The sequence below is a fragment of the Amphiprion ocellaris genome, chromosome 20 (genome assembly GCF_022539595.1).
Source record: "Amphiprion ocellaris isolate individual 3 ecotype Okinawa chromosome 20, ASM2253959v1, whole genome shotgun sequence".
Lineage (NCBI taxonomy): Eukaryota > Metazoa > Chordata > Actinopteri > Pomacentridae > Amphiprion > Amphiprion ocellaris.
In genome coordinates, this window is record NC_072785.1 from 21,497,758 (window position 1) to 21,515,472 (window position 17,715).

General features: G+C 37.5%; 2 protein-coding genes across 5 annotated transcripts in view; both read right to left on the reverse strand.

Annotated features, from left to right (window-relative positions):
- The window catches only part of LOC111562593 (alcohol dehydrogenase 1-like), a 59,944-nt gene that overhangs the window by 8,029 nt on the left and 34,200 nt on the right, over window positions 1-17,715 (reverse strand). Inside the window, exon 1 of one of the 3 annotated variants that reach the window (XM_023261208.3) lies at window positions 862-1,146. The exons of the other annotated variants lie outside the window; for them this stretch is intronic. Coding sequence (XP_023116976.1) covers window positions 862-879 — 18 coding nt within the window. The 5' untranslated portion in view covers window positions 880-1,146. Of the gene's footprint in view, window positions 1-861; window positions 1,147-17,715 lie in introns of those variants that run through there. 3 annotated transcript variants of the gene reach the window in all.
- Window positions 5,963-13,133, reverse strand: LOC111568344 (alcohol dehydrogenase 1-like). 2 transcript variants are annotated; one of them, XM_055006103.1, is made up of 10 exons: window positions 13,009-13,133; window positions 11,883-11,984; window positions 11,571-11,712; window positions 10,136-10,223; window positions 9,692-9,911; window positions 9,233-9,493; window positions 8,956-9,088; window positions 8,693-8,831; window positions 8,524-8,587; window positions 5,963-7,399 (listed from the first exon to the last, which is right to left on the reverse strand). In XM_055006103.1, exons 1-9 carry the CDS (start codon window positions 13,024-13,026, stop codon window positions 8,554-8,556), a joined length of 1,137 nt encoding a protein of 378 aa, XP_054862078.1. In that variant the 5' UTR covers window positions 13,027-13,133; the 3' UTR covers window positions 5,963-7,399; window positions 8,524-8,553. The 2 variants fall into 2 exon arrangements, with proteins under 2 accessions (XP_054862078.1, XP_023125731.2); XM_023269963.3 differs by lacking the exon at window positions 5,963-7,399 and having other exon boundaries at window positions 8,333-8,587.

The window sequence follows — 17,715 nt, forward strand, 5'->3', positions numbered from 1 at the left end:
TGATGTACTCGGTTCTTTTTGGAACCTGGAGTCGGTACGTAGTTGGTGGAAACACAAAGAAGTGGTGCTAAGTCATGCACTGGCTCCAAACTAGCACTGGAACCCGCTTGGTCGAAAAGGAGCCCCAGTTTTAAAATGATCTCTGATCAGATCGGATTTTTTTTTGTTTGTTTTTAAAAGGGCAATGCCGATATGCGTCAAAATGCCGATTATCAGTAGATCCCTAGTCCATGTGTTTTTTGGCAAACCTTTAATTTGATAGAACAATATAGTTTAGTGTAGGGTTGGCACATTTACCATTACTGAGTAAATCCATTCTTACACTTCAGTTCATGCCGTGAGTTCACTGACCGTAACGATTATCTTTTTTGGCCTCCTACCACTTGGATAGTATCCACAGTTGCGCAAAGTTGTCTGGATATTTTCCATGTGAAAGGTTGAATCAGAACATGCACTATTTTGCTGAAGCATTTAGGTATTGTACTTTTTTGTTGCAGCAGAATACTAATTTCCAAGCTGCTCTGAGTGCAATCAGCATGGATATGCAAAGACATATATGTTGATGTCAACATATGAGAGCACTGAAACACCTTTTGATTGCATTTTTCAGGTACTAGCACATTTATTAGATGTACTCAGCTACAATTTTACCACTAAATCAACTCCCAAACAGCAAAAATACACTCAAACATTTTATGAACACTTGCAAGTCCTATATCCAAGTAAATCTTTTAGTGTGAGGTTCGTTGCATGGGTTTGTTGTACAGCCTACTTTGTTTGAGTTTGCAGTGTAACACTTTGAAAAACACATTCAAACATCACAGGTAATATGAGGCCTCCCATGTAGAATTCTGCACCTACCTTACCAGCTGTAGCCATATCTGCAGCAACGATAGGACTCAAAAACTGAGAAGTTGAGAAGGACAAGAACTGCTGGACTGCAGAATGAGAACTGGATCTGGATTCGATGTTTAAATACTGCTGCTTGATGAGGAGTTACGCAAACATCCAGACTTTGAGAGTTTCTGATTACAGTTGAGTGATGGCAGTAAATCCAGCAATACTTTGTGTCACAATCTCCAACAGTGCTGAGCCAGGCAAATAGTTAACCCCCACAGCTGTAGCACTGGTAATATGTGGCTACCAATGTTTGAGAGTGTTTTCTGGAGAGCAAATCTTCAACTACCAATAAACTAACAGCAGCAGTCACTAAACGAACAGCATGCAGGTTGATTTCTATAAACAGAGGACAAAGGTCTGTTATTGAACAATGTTCAACCGTAGGCTGTGGTGGAAATGTCACCCATTGGTTTCAGCACTGAGAAAATGAAGCCAGGATTTTGCTACTTCCTGGTTGGCATCCTGGATTTTTGGATCCAGAGACAAGAAAAAGATTGTAAAATGGTGGAATCGGACATCAGCGATTGGTCAGACTGTCTAACTCTCGACTTGTCCACATTTACCAGCTTCTGCTCTTTACCAACACTGCTGATAACAATGTCAACCTCCAAAATTGGAGATAAACTCTACAGGCAAATGTTAAAATCACCTTAGTAACTTTTTGTTTTCATGTCCACATCGGAACAATATTACATATAAAGCAGTGACCTACGTTGCTGTAGCAGAAGTTACTGTAAGTTAGAATTAGACTGTGCAACCTGATGGTGAACATGTTGGGCTGCCAAGCTACTGCTGCCTTGCACTTCATCACCTACAGGACACCACTGGAATTACAGAGAATGATGTATGACAATTATTGCTTAAGTGTCATCTGGCCAAAGGACGCTGGTTGAAAATTGGAAAAATTACAGAAGATATACATAAAGCAGCATATTGTCAGTGCTTCATATCTGCTGTTAAAAGAGAAATGCTGCTGTCCTTTGTGCTATAATTGAAGATAAACACTTATCCAGGAGTGCTTTTTAATTTCAAATCAACTGATATGCCACGTTGCAAATCAAGAAAACAAGCGGGTTTCACATTGTCCTCATTAGGATGCAGGGTTATATTGATATTATCATTGGTATCTTATCAGCCAATAAAGGCTTTAAAGTGGAACATTGACAGACAGATATTGCGTTATCTAAATGTTTACAGTTTAATAAAAAAAAAAAATACAAAAGATAAATGTAGCATGTTTTATATGGGGCTGCACAGTGGCGTGGTTGTTAGCACTTTTGCCTTGCAACTAGAAGATCCCTGTTTCGTGTCCCGGCTTTACTGGAATCTTTCTGCATGTTCTCCCTGTGCATGTGTGGGTTTTCTCCGGGTACTCTGGCTTCTTCCTACAGTCCAAAAACAGGAGAAATGCTGTTGTCCTTTGTGCTATAATTAAACACTTATCCAGGGGTGCTTTTTAATTTCAAATAAACTGATATGCCACATTGCAAATCAAGAAAACAAACAATTTTCACATTGTCCTCATTAGGATGCAGGGTTATATTGATATTATCATTGGTATCATATCAGCCAATAAAGGCTTTAAAGTGAAACACTAACACTGACAGACAGATATCACCTCATCTAAATAAATATCTAAATGTTTACAGTGTAGTAAAAATATTACAAAAAATAATTGTAGCATGTTTTATATGTAAGTTGGAATGGATTTTCTATTTTGCTTAATGAATTCTTTACATTTTTAAAAATGTTGTATTTAATGTCTGCAACTGCCAGTGGGCCATGACAATAAGGGTATGGATTAACAAGAAATATGTTCATTCAAATAACTTGATGTAGATGCATATCATTAGGTATGCACACCACATAACTGGAACAGGGGTGAGGTATCAGCTTGCCATTGTACCAAATCCACAGCTCAGCTACTGAATCGACACTAATGTGAATTGCTAAAAGGGAGTGTGATGTCAGTGCATCGTGACACTGGTCTCAAAGACAGAACAATATTTATGCAGGTATTGCAAAAAAGCTGATATGTTGAATATACTTACCTTCCCAGCTGTGGCCATTTTTTGTTGCAAAGATGAGTGAGAGAACTGCTGCTTCAGGACAGAAGAGTGAGACGAGAACACAAGGTCCTGAACATGAGCTTCGTACATGACTGCTCTGGCAAACTTTCAAATGGGAAGGAACTGTAAATATAATTTGAAAACAGCCATTGGCTATCACAGATGTTCTGCAATGTGAGTTCCAAACATCTCAGTATATCACATATGGACTCCAAATGTGGACCCAATGAGGAACAAACAAGCATCAGCCACAACAAACTGTAAATCTCCTTTTTGAACAAAATAAACTTGGCCAAACAATAATTTGAAATGACTATTGAGACTTACAGCATTGAAAGAAAGCTTGAAAAACTTGTCCTCATATTCATGCCTCAGGCTGTTAGCAACCAAGACAGCGTGATTTATTTATTTGTTTTTTTCAGTTAAGCACTCAGCTCTGTGGTATTATGGTATTTCTTAAAAAGAAGATATGTAGTCTCTCCTTAACAATGTCTAAACCCATACTAAATGTTACAGAGGAGTCACAGTAATGAAATGGAGCTGCAGCTGGTTCCAGGTAATTTTCAGAGCAGCAATTTCGTTCGATATTGCAGGATTCTGATTGAAGATGATGGTGGTATGTGGACTGTGCAAGATAAGAGACGGGTAGGAGCGACTGATTGTTGCGTGCCCTGGGTTGCAAAAGATTTGTTAAAGAAGTGAGCTGGAGTGTGAATGGGAACACCCAGAGCTGGAGTAAAAAGCCAAAATGAGTCAGTGGTAAATGAAAAATAACCTTACTTCATGATGATGCCTTAGTCTCCCTGTAACACATACTAGGAAACAAAGCAGGAGAACAGAAAACTGGCTTGAGCCACCAGTGGCATGAATTTAATGGAAGTCACTTTGGGGAGCATCCGAAAAGACCTGCAGTCACAAAGTAAGTGGAAGAACCTCTAAAGGGAAGAACCCCTCAGGCAGATGGTGCTGGAAGTCATCTTACAGTGTCAGCTTCTAGGGGGAGAGATGAGGGGGCACTACAGTCTGACAGCATGGCAAAGGGAACAAGCTGGTTACTTCACCACACAGACACAGCAAAGGTGTGAGCATCTTAGCACACTTTACGGTTTTGCATTATAGCAGGAGAGTGAGAAACGCTTGGGTCCAGTTCCAAAGTGAAACTGCATGTTTAATGCCAACTCCCTGCTACTAATCCCTTTAACTGTGCTTGTGTCCTTTATGGCGATCTTCCTGCAATGGACATATGACAAGGGCCTCTGTGCAAAGATATGTGAAAGACCCTCCACTCCTTTTACACAGCAAGACACAGAACAGCCATAAACAGTTGGAGTCTTTCTGTCACTTTTGTCTGTCTCAGTTTGGTTGTTTGGTGTCCTCATGGTCGTAACGTGTCTCATTTGGTTTTCCTCGGCATTGTAGGAAGATGCTGATTAAGGCAATATTTCTATGAGTCTTGGATTAATTGAGGTGACATTTCACAGATACAGGAATCAGCTGCGACTCCATCAGGTGCTGTTCAACACTCTGCACTGAGATTTAACACTCATCACTGTGAGCTGTATGCTGAAGTCGGCTGTTGCGTCATGTCTATAAAGGTACGCTAATCACTCGACTTTATTTATTGTAAAGTCCTTGACATTTTTCAAACTTCCATAGCTTCACTGCTGTCTTTTCATGGTCTCTCATTGAACACACTGCATTGATTGTAGTTACCTACTGTTTCTACTGACCTTGGGAATTCAGTTTTACTTACTACGCGCCTGTGACCTGGATTATCTTGCAGAATAATCTAAAAGTTGATTTATTTTCATCCTTACAGCAATTTAGATCTTAAATTTCCTCCTATCTTACCCCCAGCTGTTTAAGCTGGCTTAAATCTTCCCTGCCATTTTCATTCTTATTTTACGAAATTACTGTTTCATATTTTGGTTCACAATTTTACCCAGGTTTTTTATTTGTGTCTACATTTCCTGCTCATTTTTTCTGAACTTGGCTATATTGTAAAAGAGGCTCAGTGTACCTCAATGTCTCTTTGAAAAAGCTTAAAAAAAAAAAAAAAGCTTAAAAAAAGGTATTTTCTTTAAGGCAAGGGATTGAAATCAACTTCCATCGGTCAGAGACCCTTAGCTGATATAAAGCACGCCATGATTTGTATCTAGTTTAGTATCATAACAGATTGAATCTCTTGAGAGTCAAAAGGTGAAGACAATGGCGTTTTATCCAGTTCTTCAAATTCTTAATGAGAAGGATGTTGCAACAATGTCAATGAAGATTCGATTCAGAAATCTTATAGATGTTCTTCACTTCAAAATACTGAATGAGGTGAAGATGCCATGGTTTATTCATTATTTTAACACATAAAAATGGGTTTGTTCAAACAAGGCCTTGACAGGATTCATTATAGAGGAATTGATGTGAATTACAATCACATGTTCTTCTCTCATTCTGACAAAATGCTTCCAGCTTTACCACCAAACTGCACTGACAGTTAATGAAGCCGAGAGTTCAGATCTGCTCCTGATCATACAAAGTAATTCTTGTAAATCACATGCAGAGTTGCTGGTATAAATGTAAAGCTATCAAATATAATTAAGCTGCCAAAGAAAGATATTATCCATTTTTTAATTTAGGGTTTTGGTGTGAGACAAAGAATCTTTTTTTTTTTTTTTTTTTGCCCTGCTGGTTCTGCAAGATTGCATCTAGATGATGATATAGATAATAATCAGGAGAGAAATTAGCTGTTCATATAGTTTCATATCTTTTCATTCAGAGTGCTTGGTGTTTCACTGTAATATCCCTTGTTTTATTACAAAGCTTTGAAGAACCAGACTGAAGGACTGCTGGGGGACAAATCCTGCAGGCCATCCTAACAGAGAAATTATAGAATTTGGGTAAATCTGAGATAAAACTATTTGAGTGTCACTTTAAAGATTGTTAACAGAACATTCAGTGTCATGACACACATTCCAATAAAACCGGAAAACAAACAAGGAATCCTGTAACTCGTCTGTTTATATAATTTATGTTGCTCCATAAACACTTTGACATGTTTAGTTTTTGTTTATATGAACACAGCAGATGATCTTTGCAGTCTGCACACAACTGGCTGAATTGTGTTAAGTTCTCTCTAATTTGTGCACTATTATGTGAATGTTCAATATATTTTACTGATAATGCTGTAATGGGGTTATTTAATGCAAACTCACCCAACCCTGCCAGTTCTTGTACACGTCTTGAAAAAAAAAACGCATATATGAAAACTTCTAAATTCATGGTACCTTGAAAATCCTACAGCTATACTCCAAATACTTGGGGGGTTTTTTTGGTATGAATTTTTAAAGTTCCGCCATCTGAACAACATTTCATCATTGTTGCAACTCCTATAGTCCTCAATCTGTTATTTTCCACTGGACAAAGTTGAAATTTACACTGAACATACATGAAATCTTATTTGTATATTGTTTTTTACCAAATAAATAATACTTACTTTTTAATTTTTGCGGAACAAATTTTGACTACATTGTTCTATAATATGTAGAAGTTATTTGGTTGTGAAATACACATTCAGAGCTCAAAAACTCACTTTGAAGGCATTTTTGACAGTAGATTTGCTCAAGAAGGATGATTAATTCATTGTAGATATGACAAACTGAAATCTAATGAATCTAGTACAACAGCTCTGTCATAAATTCTTATTTTACAAAGCTTGTTCTTTGTCCATTTGCTTACACTGTTATTTTCCAAATGTAAAAGCCCTTATTTTTCAAAAATAATGCCTTTAAAAGATTTTAAAATAATCCTTGTTGGGAAAATATATATTCAGCATATCTTAAAGTGTGTTTTCCAGCTCTGAAACTTTACTTTGACAACTAGTAGAGACGTTTATTATTATTATTATTATTATTATTATTATTATTATTATTATTATTATTATTATTATTATTATTATTATTATTATTATTATTATTATTATTATTATTATTATTATCATTATTAATAATAATAATAATAATAATAATAATAATAATAATAATAATAATAATATTTTTAAAGTGTGGAGAAAAATCACTGTTTATAATTAATTTCCTGTGAAACATCTGTTTAGTTGCAAATTATCCTCAGGGTTTCAAATTTCAACCCAATCCAGTGGGAAATACGTGTTTGGTGAGACTTTAAAGGGATTGCAAAAATGTTCAAATTTAGCTTAAAAGACCAAACTTCAAAAAATTCACTTCAATATCCAATTTAAAAGTACTCAAAGTAGAGCTTTAGTATTTTACAAGGTCACATGAACTCAACTGAAGTTTTCAAGAAAATTCATGACATGAACTGGGAAGGTTAAGTAAGGTGGTGTAGAATGACACAGTGGTGGATTACTGAATTACTTGGGCACATCTTGATGTGGAGAAGCCCTTAGGACTGTCCAGATACTGTGAGACAAGAAGAGAACATAGAATTAATCAGAACTCCTTGTAAATAATTAATCTGTGCTGCTGTTATTTCGTCATTTATGGTAGAGAAACTATATGTTACACCCAGCCATTGGGGTTTTTACTTCAGAATTAGATTTTTTTAACAAAGCGAAATAAAAGACACTTCGTTTTAAACTCCCACTTGCTGTGTTTTGCACCCAAGTGATTAAACTACAACAACAACAACAAAAACAAAAACTGATGATTAGTTTAGTCACACAGTCTACTAATAATAATTCAAAGCTGTACTCAAGAGAAGGTGTTGTGATCTGACACGACCACATCCACCACAGACGTGATGTTGATCATAATTTAATCGGTGTACTTGAGGTGAGTGGATATAGTATTAACTTGGTAAAATGAATGAATGAATTTAAGCAGTGGACACAATTAAAGCTTGACCTGACGGACATTTTTTTTCCAGTACATTCCATCTTTCTTTGAAAGTTTGTCTGTTCCCTGTCTGGGTTTTTCCTGTGCTGTTCGTGTCAGTCTGGTTCTATATATGTGTGTGTGTGTGTGTGTGTGTGTGTGTGTGTGTGTGTGTGTGTGTGTGTGTGTGTGTGTGTGTGTGTGTGTGTGTGTGTGTGTGTGTGTGTGTGTGTGTGTTAAGAGTACTTGGTGCTTCACTCTAACAGCCTTTTTTGCTGCAAATTTCTTTGGAAGCAGATAGGAGGCCTGCTGGACAAATCCTGCAGTCCATCCTAGCAAAGTAACTACAACACTAACCACCAAGTTGAACAAACATTGATATAATTTGTCTGATGTGTGTCTAACTATTTGACTGACACTTTAAACATTGTTTAATACAGTATTTGTTAACATGGAGGGCAACACTGTAGGCATACAATCCAGTAAAACTAGAAAATAAACATGGAATCCTGGGACCCATCTGTTTAAACCATTTATTTTCTCTATAAACACTCTGACATGTTTAGTTCTTGCTTAGAACAACACTGCAGATAAATCTCACAATCACAATCTGTGTATAACTGACTGAATAGTGGTCAGGTCTCTTTATTTTGTGCAATGTGTTGTATATCTGCTGATGATATAGATGCAGATTACTGAATCTGAATTACTCTGGTGTCACCACATGCCACAGTGTGGTCCTACTGTGGAGAAATGCTCATCATTGCCCGGATACTGCGGAACAAGAAGAGAATAAAGAATTGAGCACAATTCCTATCAATATTTCACCTGTATCATTTGGACATTAATAGCGGAGAAAGTATAGGAGTGTAAATCTACCATTTGCCGTGCTTCATCAGTTCAATGGCGTCATTGACTTGGTCCAAAGTCATGTTGTGAGTGATGAACTCGTCCAGCTGCACCTTCTTGTCCATGTAGGCTTTGACCATTTCAGGAACGCCATCCTTACTCTTAAATCCTGCAATCAGAGCAGAGAGTCTCACCCAGAAGCTCTACAGAAGTTTAAGAACTGCAGCACATACACCCAAAGACATTTTATTTACTCAGTGATTCATTAGTCTGTGGTGATGGTCTTGTCTCACCTCCAAACAGGGATCCCTTCCATGTACGTCCAGAAATAAGCTCAACAGGTCGGACTGCTATGTCGTACATGTCTGTCCAGCCAACAATCACGCTGACACCCCAAGCTGGTGCACTAGATTTCAAGGCACTGCACTAGGTGGGGAAAAAGCACTAAGTCAGTGGATTTGCATTCATAGAATAGACAAATGTATTATTGGAGAGCTTCTTCAAAAACCATTGCTGGAAAATCCTTCTTCGTCACTATATTCTCAAACCAGATTAGAAAAGGGTCCCCACCATGATGTCCACTTTCCCAACACATTCCAGGGAGAAGTCCACTCCTCCATTGGTCATCTCAAACAGCACTTCATTGATGGGCTTGTTGTGATCTTTGGGGTTCACAAAGTCAGTAGCACCGAACACTTTGGACTTCTCAGCTTTTTCTGGATTGATGTCAACACCTATAATCCTCTTTGCGCCTGCAGCCTTGCAGCCCATGACTGCAGCCAAACCCACAGCTCCCAGACCGAACACGGCACATGTGGATCCTGGTTCAACCTGAAGTGAAAGAGATTTTGGTCAAAATAGCATTTAAAGTAATGCTCTATGCAGAAATAATGAATGTTATGTTCCTCACAGTGAGTGATCTGATCAGGAATTTCAAATAAAAAGATTTGTGCTTTATGTCAAAAACTGCCAAATTTATTGGCAGAACACAAAATGTCCTGTCATCTAACACAGCCCAAACACACACACCTTAGCAGTATTAACTGCTGCTCCATATCCAGTGCAGATCCCACAGCCGAGGAGACCGACTTTGTCCAGAGGAGCGTCAGGATCGACCTTGGCCACAGCGATCTGGTTCATCACAGTATACTCTGAGAAGGTGCTGGTTCCCATAAACTGCAGCACTCTCTTTCCTTTACAGGTAAATCTGGATTCAACCGCTGCCATAATGTCCTGACGAACCCTGGTCCTGAACAAGAACATTTTTTGACGTTAAAACCTGAAACAAGTTTTGACTTTTCCTATTACAGGGTTCGCTGGATAAAATATTTCAAAATGTGAACGACAATCTAAACTCTCTGTTCAATGTATGCATCAAATGGGCATATAAATGTCTGAACACATCCAACAGGGGTGAAATAAAACTTCAGAATGAAGACAAAATTGAGTGAATGACAGCAGATGAGTGCCCACCATGCTGTTGCACACTGGTTGGTCTTTGGATTCTTACAGAGGTGACATTCTCTGCACTGAGAGAGGAACAGAGGAATCACCTTGTCTCCTGTAAGATAAAAACAAATGAATCATACACTACTAAAATGGGCTAAAAAGAAAAAAACTCTTTAAAATAACTGGATTAAAACAATCAAACACGCAAGTTGGCTAAATTAATTGCAGCGCAACCCATTTCATGTATCTCATCTTTGTTGGTAATTTTCCCATCCATAGTGTAGAACCACTGACTGTATATAAAGACGGATAAACCCTGAGGTTTCTTGAACAGTTGTTTTGTTGCTCACTGTGGTGGTTCTGGCTCTCACCATCTTGGCAAAAGCCCGACCACTTCTCAGTGAGATGCATGCTAATTTCTGGGCCGTGGATTGTCCAGTGATGGTATTCACCTTTCACTCAAAGCAGCCGCACTTAAGTATGAATAATAGTCTTAGTGCAACTTTAAATGGGTGAGTTACAGAAAAAGTCATCATGTGTACAGCTGTCGCGGAAGGAAAATTTTGCTATACAGACAAAAAATCTTTTATTTCTGCTGTAAAGTCTGGCATTTTAACATGACGGTCTATTAAGTGCAGTTTTTGGCACTTCTGCATTGGCTTCATTTTTCTGCCCCTGTGTAGAACCCAAAATATTTTCACACAATGCTTCTCATATGCTTTGGTCTTGTGGTTATTGGATCAATTTAGCTTCACTCTCCAGTGCTACTCATATTTAACTAGAATTTTTGAAATACAAACATCCATTTTGATCACTCTTTTTCTGAACTGTTGAAAATGACAGGCCAGATGTTTGCAATCTTAACCATAGACTGTATCTAAAGATAGACGAACCCTCCGTCATGTTGAGCTGTTTTGAAGCTCAGTGTTGTGACTCTGCTCATTGCATGGACAATAAAAAGATGTTTTATTGTCCAAAACATCTTTGGACAATAAATTGTACAGTGATAGCACCCATGTGTTAGTCAAAATTGCCACTACCCTCTCAATTATTTAAAACTTTAAGCATCATATAATTTTATGGGTGAGTTATATTAAAATTCATCCTCTGCACAGCTGTCATTAGTGGGGAAATTAATTATAGAGACCAAAATCGCTTGTGTACCAGGCTGTAAACGTTTATTTCTGCTATAAATTTGAACATTTTAACATGGGAATCTGTGTGGATTGACTCACTTTTAGTGGCAACCTCAAGTGGCCATTCAAGGAAGTGTAATTTTTGGGACTTGTCAGCTTCACTTTTCAGCCCTAATGGTTGCTGTTTAATCCTAATGCCAAACTAAACACATCCTAGCTCAATACAGAACACATAAACATGAGCCAGATATTATTCTTCTCCTCTCATTCTGAGAAAGAATGTAAGCAAGTGTTGTTTGTATGTTGAACAATTTTAAACTGACCTGGCTGAAATTCCGTAACTCCGGGCCCAACACTCTCTACAATGCCGGCTGCCTCATGGCCAAGGACTGTTGGGAAGCCATCTTTATGCATGCTCTCCAAAAGGTGGTACAGGTCAGAGTGGCACACCGATGTTGCCACAATCTGCACCGAACATAATAAACAAACAATAAAAATACTGACACTTGTGGAGACAAGCTGATGAGTGGTCACTCTCAGTGGGTACCAACACTTTGATTGGTCTTTTTTTTAAAATTATACTGCTGAGAAGAGCAGTTATGCACAAGTGAGTTATGAACATAAGTATATCTCACCTTGATGCGGACCTCGTTGGCCTGCGGTGGGGCCACCTCAATCTCTTCAAGCACCAGAGGCTTGTTGGGCTCCCAGGCTACTGCTGCCTTGCACTTGATGACCTACAGGAGCAGTGACAAAAAAATAAAATTGCGCAGCGTAAAGTATGACTAAACTTTCAGAGGACTGCCACTATTAAAAATGCTGTAAACTATAGCAGCAAGGGTTTCCAAAAACATGTCACAGCACCACAACCTCTTACTGGAATGCATCAAGTACCCATTTCAGTTGTATTTGTTATCTAAAGTGTTTTTACATTAACCTGACACAGGAGGGTGCCATAAAGCAAAAATGACAGTGAACTCTGCAGTTTAAGAGGAGAAAAAGGAGATAGCAACATGTTGTCAGCTACTCTCGATAACATAAAAAGCATAATGATACATTAGCAAGAACCAGGATGCAGCAATCCTTTCTGTTACATTTCAGTGATTCAATGTTAGCATTTATCTAGAGGCCCATTGCAATGTCAAATCTACTGATATGCCACATTTACACAAAAGCAGACCAAACAAATGCATGGGTTTTACACCCGTACTTCACTTTTGGCATGCAAATGGTTAATAGTTTCAATGCCTCCAGCACAACTGCTCCTTGGAAAAGCTGGAGTTACATAACAAAGAACAGTTTGAAGTCCACACCCACTTACAAACATGAGTTTTAAACAAACTATGTGATTTGATAAATCAAGTGGTGTCTTGAATTTATACACTTTTTAAATCCACTGTGAAAATAGTGATTTTGATTTTGGGGGCGTATATAAAACTGATTGGCTTTCAACCTGTTGGCAAGGTCAAAACTGGACATGAGATATTTCACTGACGCAAAGGGGGAAAAGATAAAGAAACAGAGACATAAAAACAGCACATTAAAAGGTTAAATAACTTATTCACTTCGCTACTGCAGAACACATAAACTTTTATGACAACAAAAGCTTCGTGAATAACCCTTTTGTCTTCATATCTTTAATCATTTACACCGTAAAATGCTGGACAGATATGAATTGTGCACAATCCGGAGCCAAATATATCATGTGACACTGACAATACTAATGGAAAAAAAAAAAAACTTATGTTGAATCATTCTTACCTTCCCAGCTGTGGCCATTGCTGCTGCTAAGTTGAGTGTCTACAAGTCAGAAAGAAGTCAAGAGAGAGGACTGCAGCTGCAGGATAAAGGGGTGGGAAAGAAAATACAGACCACAAATATAAGGGCTTTGCTTTATATTGCTGCAATATAAAGTTGTTTGTCAAGCATTAAAATGAGCAAAGACTTTAACCTCTTGTAGATATGATTTCATATCAGTATCCAGTTGATCAAATGTGGAGTCCATGTGGAAATAAAGAAGCAGCAGCTGAATGTATCTATTTCACACCAAAACACTGTTTAAATATAGCAAAATTTTGAAATCATCACTTACAGGAAAAGTTACAATACAGCAGCGGTTAGACATCTCGGTTAGATATTCAGCTGCTCTATACGTATTGCTTGTTTTGGTTCTGCGTTTTGCATCAAGAACTGGATGAAGAAAATGAGATGATACTGTCAGTACATTTTTAAAAACCTTTCTGACGCAACTGGGAATCTCAGGAGTGAATTCTCGTCTCACAGCGCTCATCATATCCAAGTTTTGTCTTCAACAGAGGGCAACAGTGACACATAAGGCTTTTAAAAGACAAAACCCAGAGGGACACTGGAACACCATGCATATTACCATATCAAACAACTTCAAAATGTATCTGAAATCAAGGCTTACAATTTTACAGAATGCATGATCAAAAACACCAGTGATCTTCTCAAAGGGCAGAGTGTGACTCACAGATTCATCCACTTTGAACTGCTTGTTTATGTACAGTAAATGAACTAGTTTATTCAGTAAGGCAAAGTAGTAATATGTTTATTGTCAGGTGGCTGCACAAAGTGACCTACATACATACTACTTATATGTACCAATAAAACCATAAATATCACATTGGAAGACATAAAATCACTGTTATGAGCTCAGTATTTAGATTGGCAGGTTCCAGTTTGCACCTCAATGACAATGGTGGTGTCTCATCCTTGAATGTCTTAGGTGGGTATTTGGCATTGATTCTACAAGTCTCAGAAACTCAGCTGGAAGGATGGAACACAGTTCTTCCATCCATCCATTATCTATATACTAATCCTCATTAGGCTGGTGGTGGGGCTGGAGTCTATCCTAGCTGACTCAGGGTGAAGGCAGGGGACACCCTGGACAGGCCACCAGTCTATCACAGGGCTACATGTAGAGATAAACAAGCACACTCACATTCACACCTACAGACAATTTAGAATTACCAACTGACTTTAGCATGTTTTTGGACTGAGGGAGGAAGCTGGAGTACCTAGAGAAAACCCATGCATGCACAGGGAGAACATGCAAACTCCACACAGAAAGATCCCAGGCCAGGATGTGAACCGGTGATCTTTTAGCTGCGATGCGAAGGTGCACTGTGCAGCCCAGAACATAATTCTTCCAAAAGGTATTTTAGTCAAACACAAAATCTCTCACAAATGTTCACCTGATTTTAAAGGCCATAGCAAATGATTCACATCGTTTTATCTGTAATTTAACAAAACAGATTTAATCAGTGAACAGTTACAAAATGATTTATAATTTTTCAATACATAATATACATAGTTTATCTTCACATTACAGCAATTATCCCTAAATTAACAATATTTTTGCTGATTTATGAACAGTGAACAGAGTTTCATTTTATGGTCAAATGTTGTAAAAATAAATATAAATATTTCTATATTTTTTATGGTTATTGTGTAAATTTATACTTCTATGGTTTTAATAGGTACTACCTGTAATTTAACAAATCCAGTCACTGTTTTTCATACTGCACATTTAAAACAAGAGTTGTCACACAAAAATTCTTTTGAGTAAAAACTAAAGAAATCATTATTATTGGTACTATGAATTAACCTAACAAGTTTAGATAGTTGGGTTAAGACCCTATATGGTTATTTATGGTAAGATAACATAGTATTTGAAAACTAGGGATTAAAACCTACTACAGCTATAGAAAATACTACTTTACCTGACTACAAGACATATCAAAGCTGAGACCTGAAACAGGGAAAATCTGTAACATACAGGAAATTACAATTAGAATTTTATTTGTACTTTTTTTCTTTTTACAGTTAAATCAAACTCAGCTTTTATATGTTTTGTGCCCTAAGTGTGAACTCTCACTGACATTGAAGCTGAAGTTTTGTTTGGGGCAGAGCCTCCTGAGTCTTGTAGAGCTTCCAGCTGTTGACCTACAGGCTGCTGACACTTCCTGGAACTACACAGCGCTGGCTGAGATCCCAACAAGATTAGAGAAGCTGGTGCAGCCAAACTTAAGGTAAAGTTTAACCTCTTGTTAAATCGCAGGTCAAATAGACCCATTTTAAAGTGTAAAAATACAAAAAAAATAGTTGAAAGTATTTTTTCGGTGTGAAACGTCTTCTGCTTGGCTTAGTAAGTGTAATCAATACATAACCCGCATGCTTATATCACACAGATACTGTATGGGTCTGTTTGAAACGGCAGTTAAAGTGGAGTCTAGAAGGGGTCAGAAGTGTCACATATTGTTTCTTTGCAACTATGAGACATATTTCACCCCAATCTCTCTCTCACTCACACGCACGCATATGTATTTTATTTGTATTATTTTCTGCATTGTAGATTAATACTGAGATTAACACTTATTTGTTTACAACATAATTCGATGTGTGTTCTTTTATAGTTTTGATGTCTTCAATCTTCATCTGCAATGTAGAAAATCATTAAATAAAAACCACAGAATGAGAAACTTTTGACTGGTAATCAGAGGTGGGTAGTAATGAGTTACATTTACTCCGTTACATTTACTTGAGTAACTTTTTGAAAAAAAATGTATTTCTGAGAGTAGTTTTTCTCTGCCATACTTTTTACTTTTACTTGAGTAGATTTGTGAAGAAGAAACATTACTTTTACTCTTTAAGTACACACACACACACACACACACACACACACACACACACACACATATATATATATACAGTGTTTCCTCTAGGATTTTTTTCAGCAGCAGGCTACCCGGGAGCCATGATGCATAAACAAATGACACTTGACTGCAGATTTTCCTTGTACAACCTATTTATTTAATGGCCACTTGGAAATGGCTTTTTAAAGGATGAATGTAAAAAAAAACTAAAATTTGAACTTGCTCATCTGAAAACGCAGTTAGATCATGGTGTAGATATTAGCTTAATGCTATCAATAGTTTACTCATGTTAGCGACACTGAGTTGGCACGGGCCCAATTAACTGAAGTTACTGATATGTTACGTAACGTTAGCTGGACATCAATATTTTGTGAATGTCTATTTAACTTGTAAAATATATTATGAGTTATCTTTAGCTTATAACTTTTCTCTGGTAAGTCGCTGCCCTATTTTCCAAGAAGACACTCCTCTGACTCTCTAACCAGGTACCTCGTTGTTTGACGTGACGTCACTTTCACGGCTATGCTCTCGCGACATCAACGTCTTATCAAAGAGTAGATACTGCTCAAGATAGTTATCTGTAGTTTACCTGAGTAGTCGTGAGCACCCGACACAGTGCAGAACTCTGCTTTGAGGAATGTGCTTAAAATGCATAGACATGGGCTTCATCAGAGATTCTACAAAAATGGTTACTGTCACAGTTATACCACTTTACATTTGAATACAATAGACATAGATGTGCAAAGAAAATTGCATTAAGACACAGCAGATGAAAACAATGAAATATCTCTTCATAACATTGTCAATGTCAGCATGCTATTTTATTAAAGAATATCAGAATATCCACATAAATATATTAGGAGAAATGGGTTTTCTGGTGTTTTAATACACACTCTCTACAAACTGATAGTTGCATATATGAACAATCTCATGTTCAAGTCTGTACTTACTTCACCAGCTGTAGTCATTTTTGCAACAAAATGAAAAGAATTTCAGAGGAAGAAAAGTAGAACTTGGATATGAGCATTAATTCATTAAGCCCAAGGATATTTTTCAAAAATGTCCCCTTGAAATCCTCTCAAATTATGCTCATAGCAGCTCCACAACTGGAAGGCCAAAATGAACAACCTTTGGCTCTGTAGATAAGTGGCATGTAGGAGAAATTAAAAATACAATATGCCTCCGTGTCTTTGTCCTCAGGCTGGATTGAGATTTTGAAAACCCCAGCAAAAATGGACATTTTACTGTTGCCTTACCGAAATTGTAAATCAGCGAGAATTAAAAGCCTTACACCAATAAATCACTGATGTTACCAAAGCTGTTCTAAAAATTCTCAACTGCAGCTTTACTAAATATGATGCAACAGAAATAAAGTACAGCAACAACACTTCCATTTGTACTGCAGGAGTACTAGGCTGCCATGTACAGCCTGGCTCTGGCATGAGGACTATAACCAGAAAAAGAAGTTACACAAACATTGAGAAGGGCAGGGACTTTTAACTGCTTTGTGACTGTAATTTGACTCTTGAGGTTTTAATTTTAGATATTTTTTGGCAAAGAACTGCTGGAGGGGTAATCTTGTATGTAGGAAAGTGGACATTAACACTAACTTCTTACTACGTTGCTCTTGCTTTTCCTAGTTCAATGTACCACCGCCGCCTTTTTAAAAGTGCTTTCATAAACAGACAGACAGCTCATTTGCCATATTGAAGAGGGGATCTGACCAGTTAAAACATTAGAAAATACTTGATTTTTGTGCTGCTTTTGGCTGTTCTGATGAAAGAAATAAACC

Coding starts and splice junctions, on each gene's coding strand:
- LOC111568344 (XM_055006103.1), bottom strand. Junction 10,224..11,570: donor AGTTACGGAATTTCAGCCAG/GTCAGTTTAAAA, acceptor TTTATCTTACAG/GAGACAAGGTGATTCCTCTG. Junction 8,832..8,955: donor GAAGGGATCCCTGTTTGGAG/GTGAGACAAGAC, acceptor CTCTGATTGCAG/GATTTAAGAGTAAGGATGGC.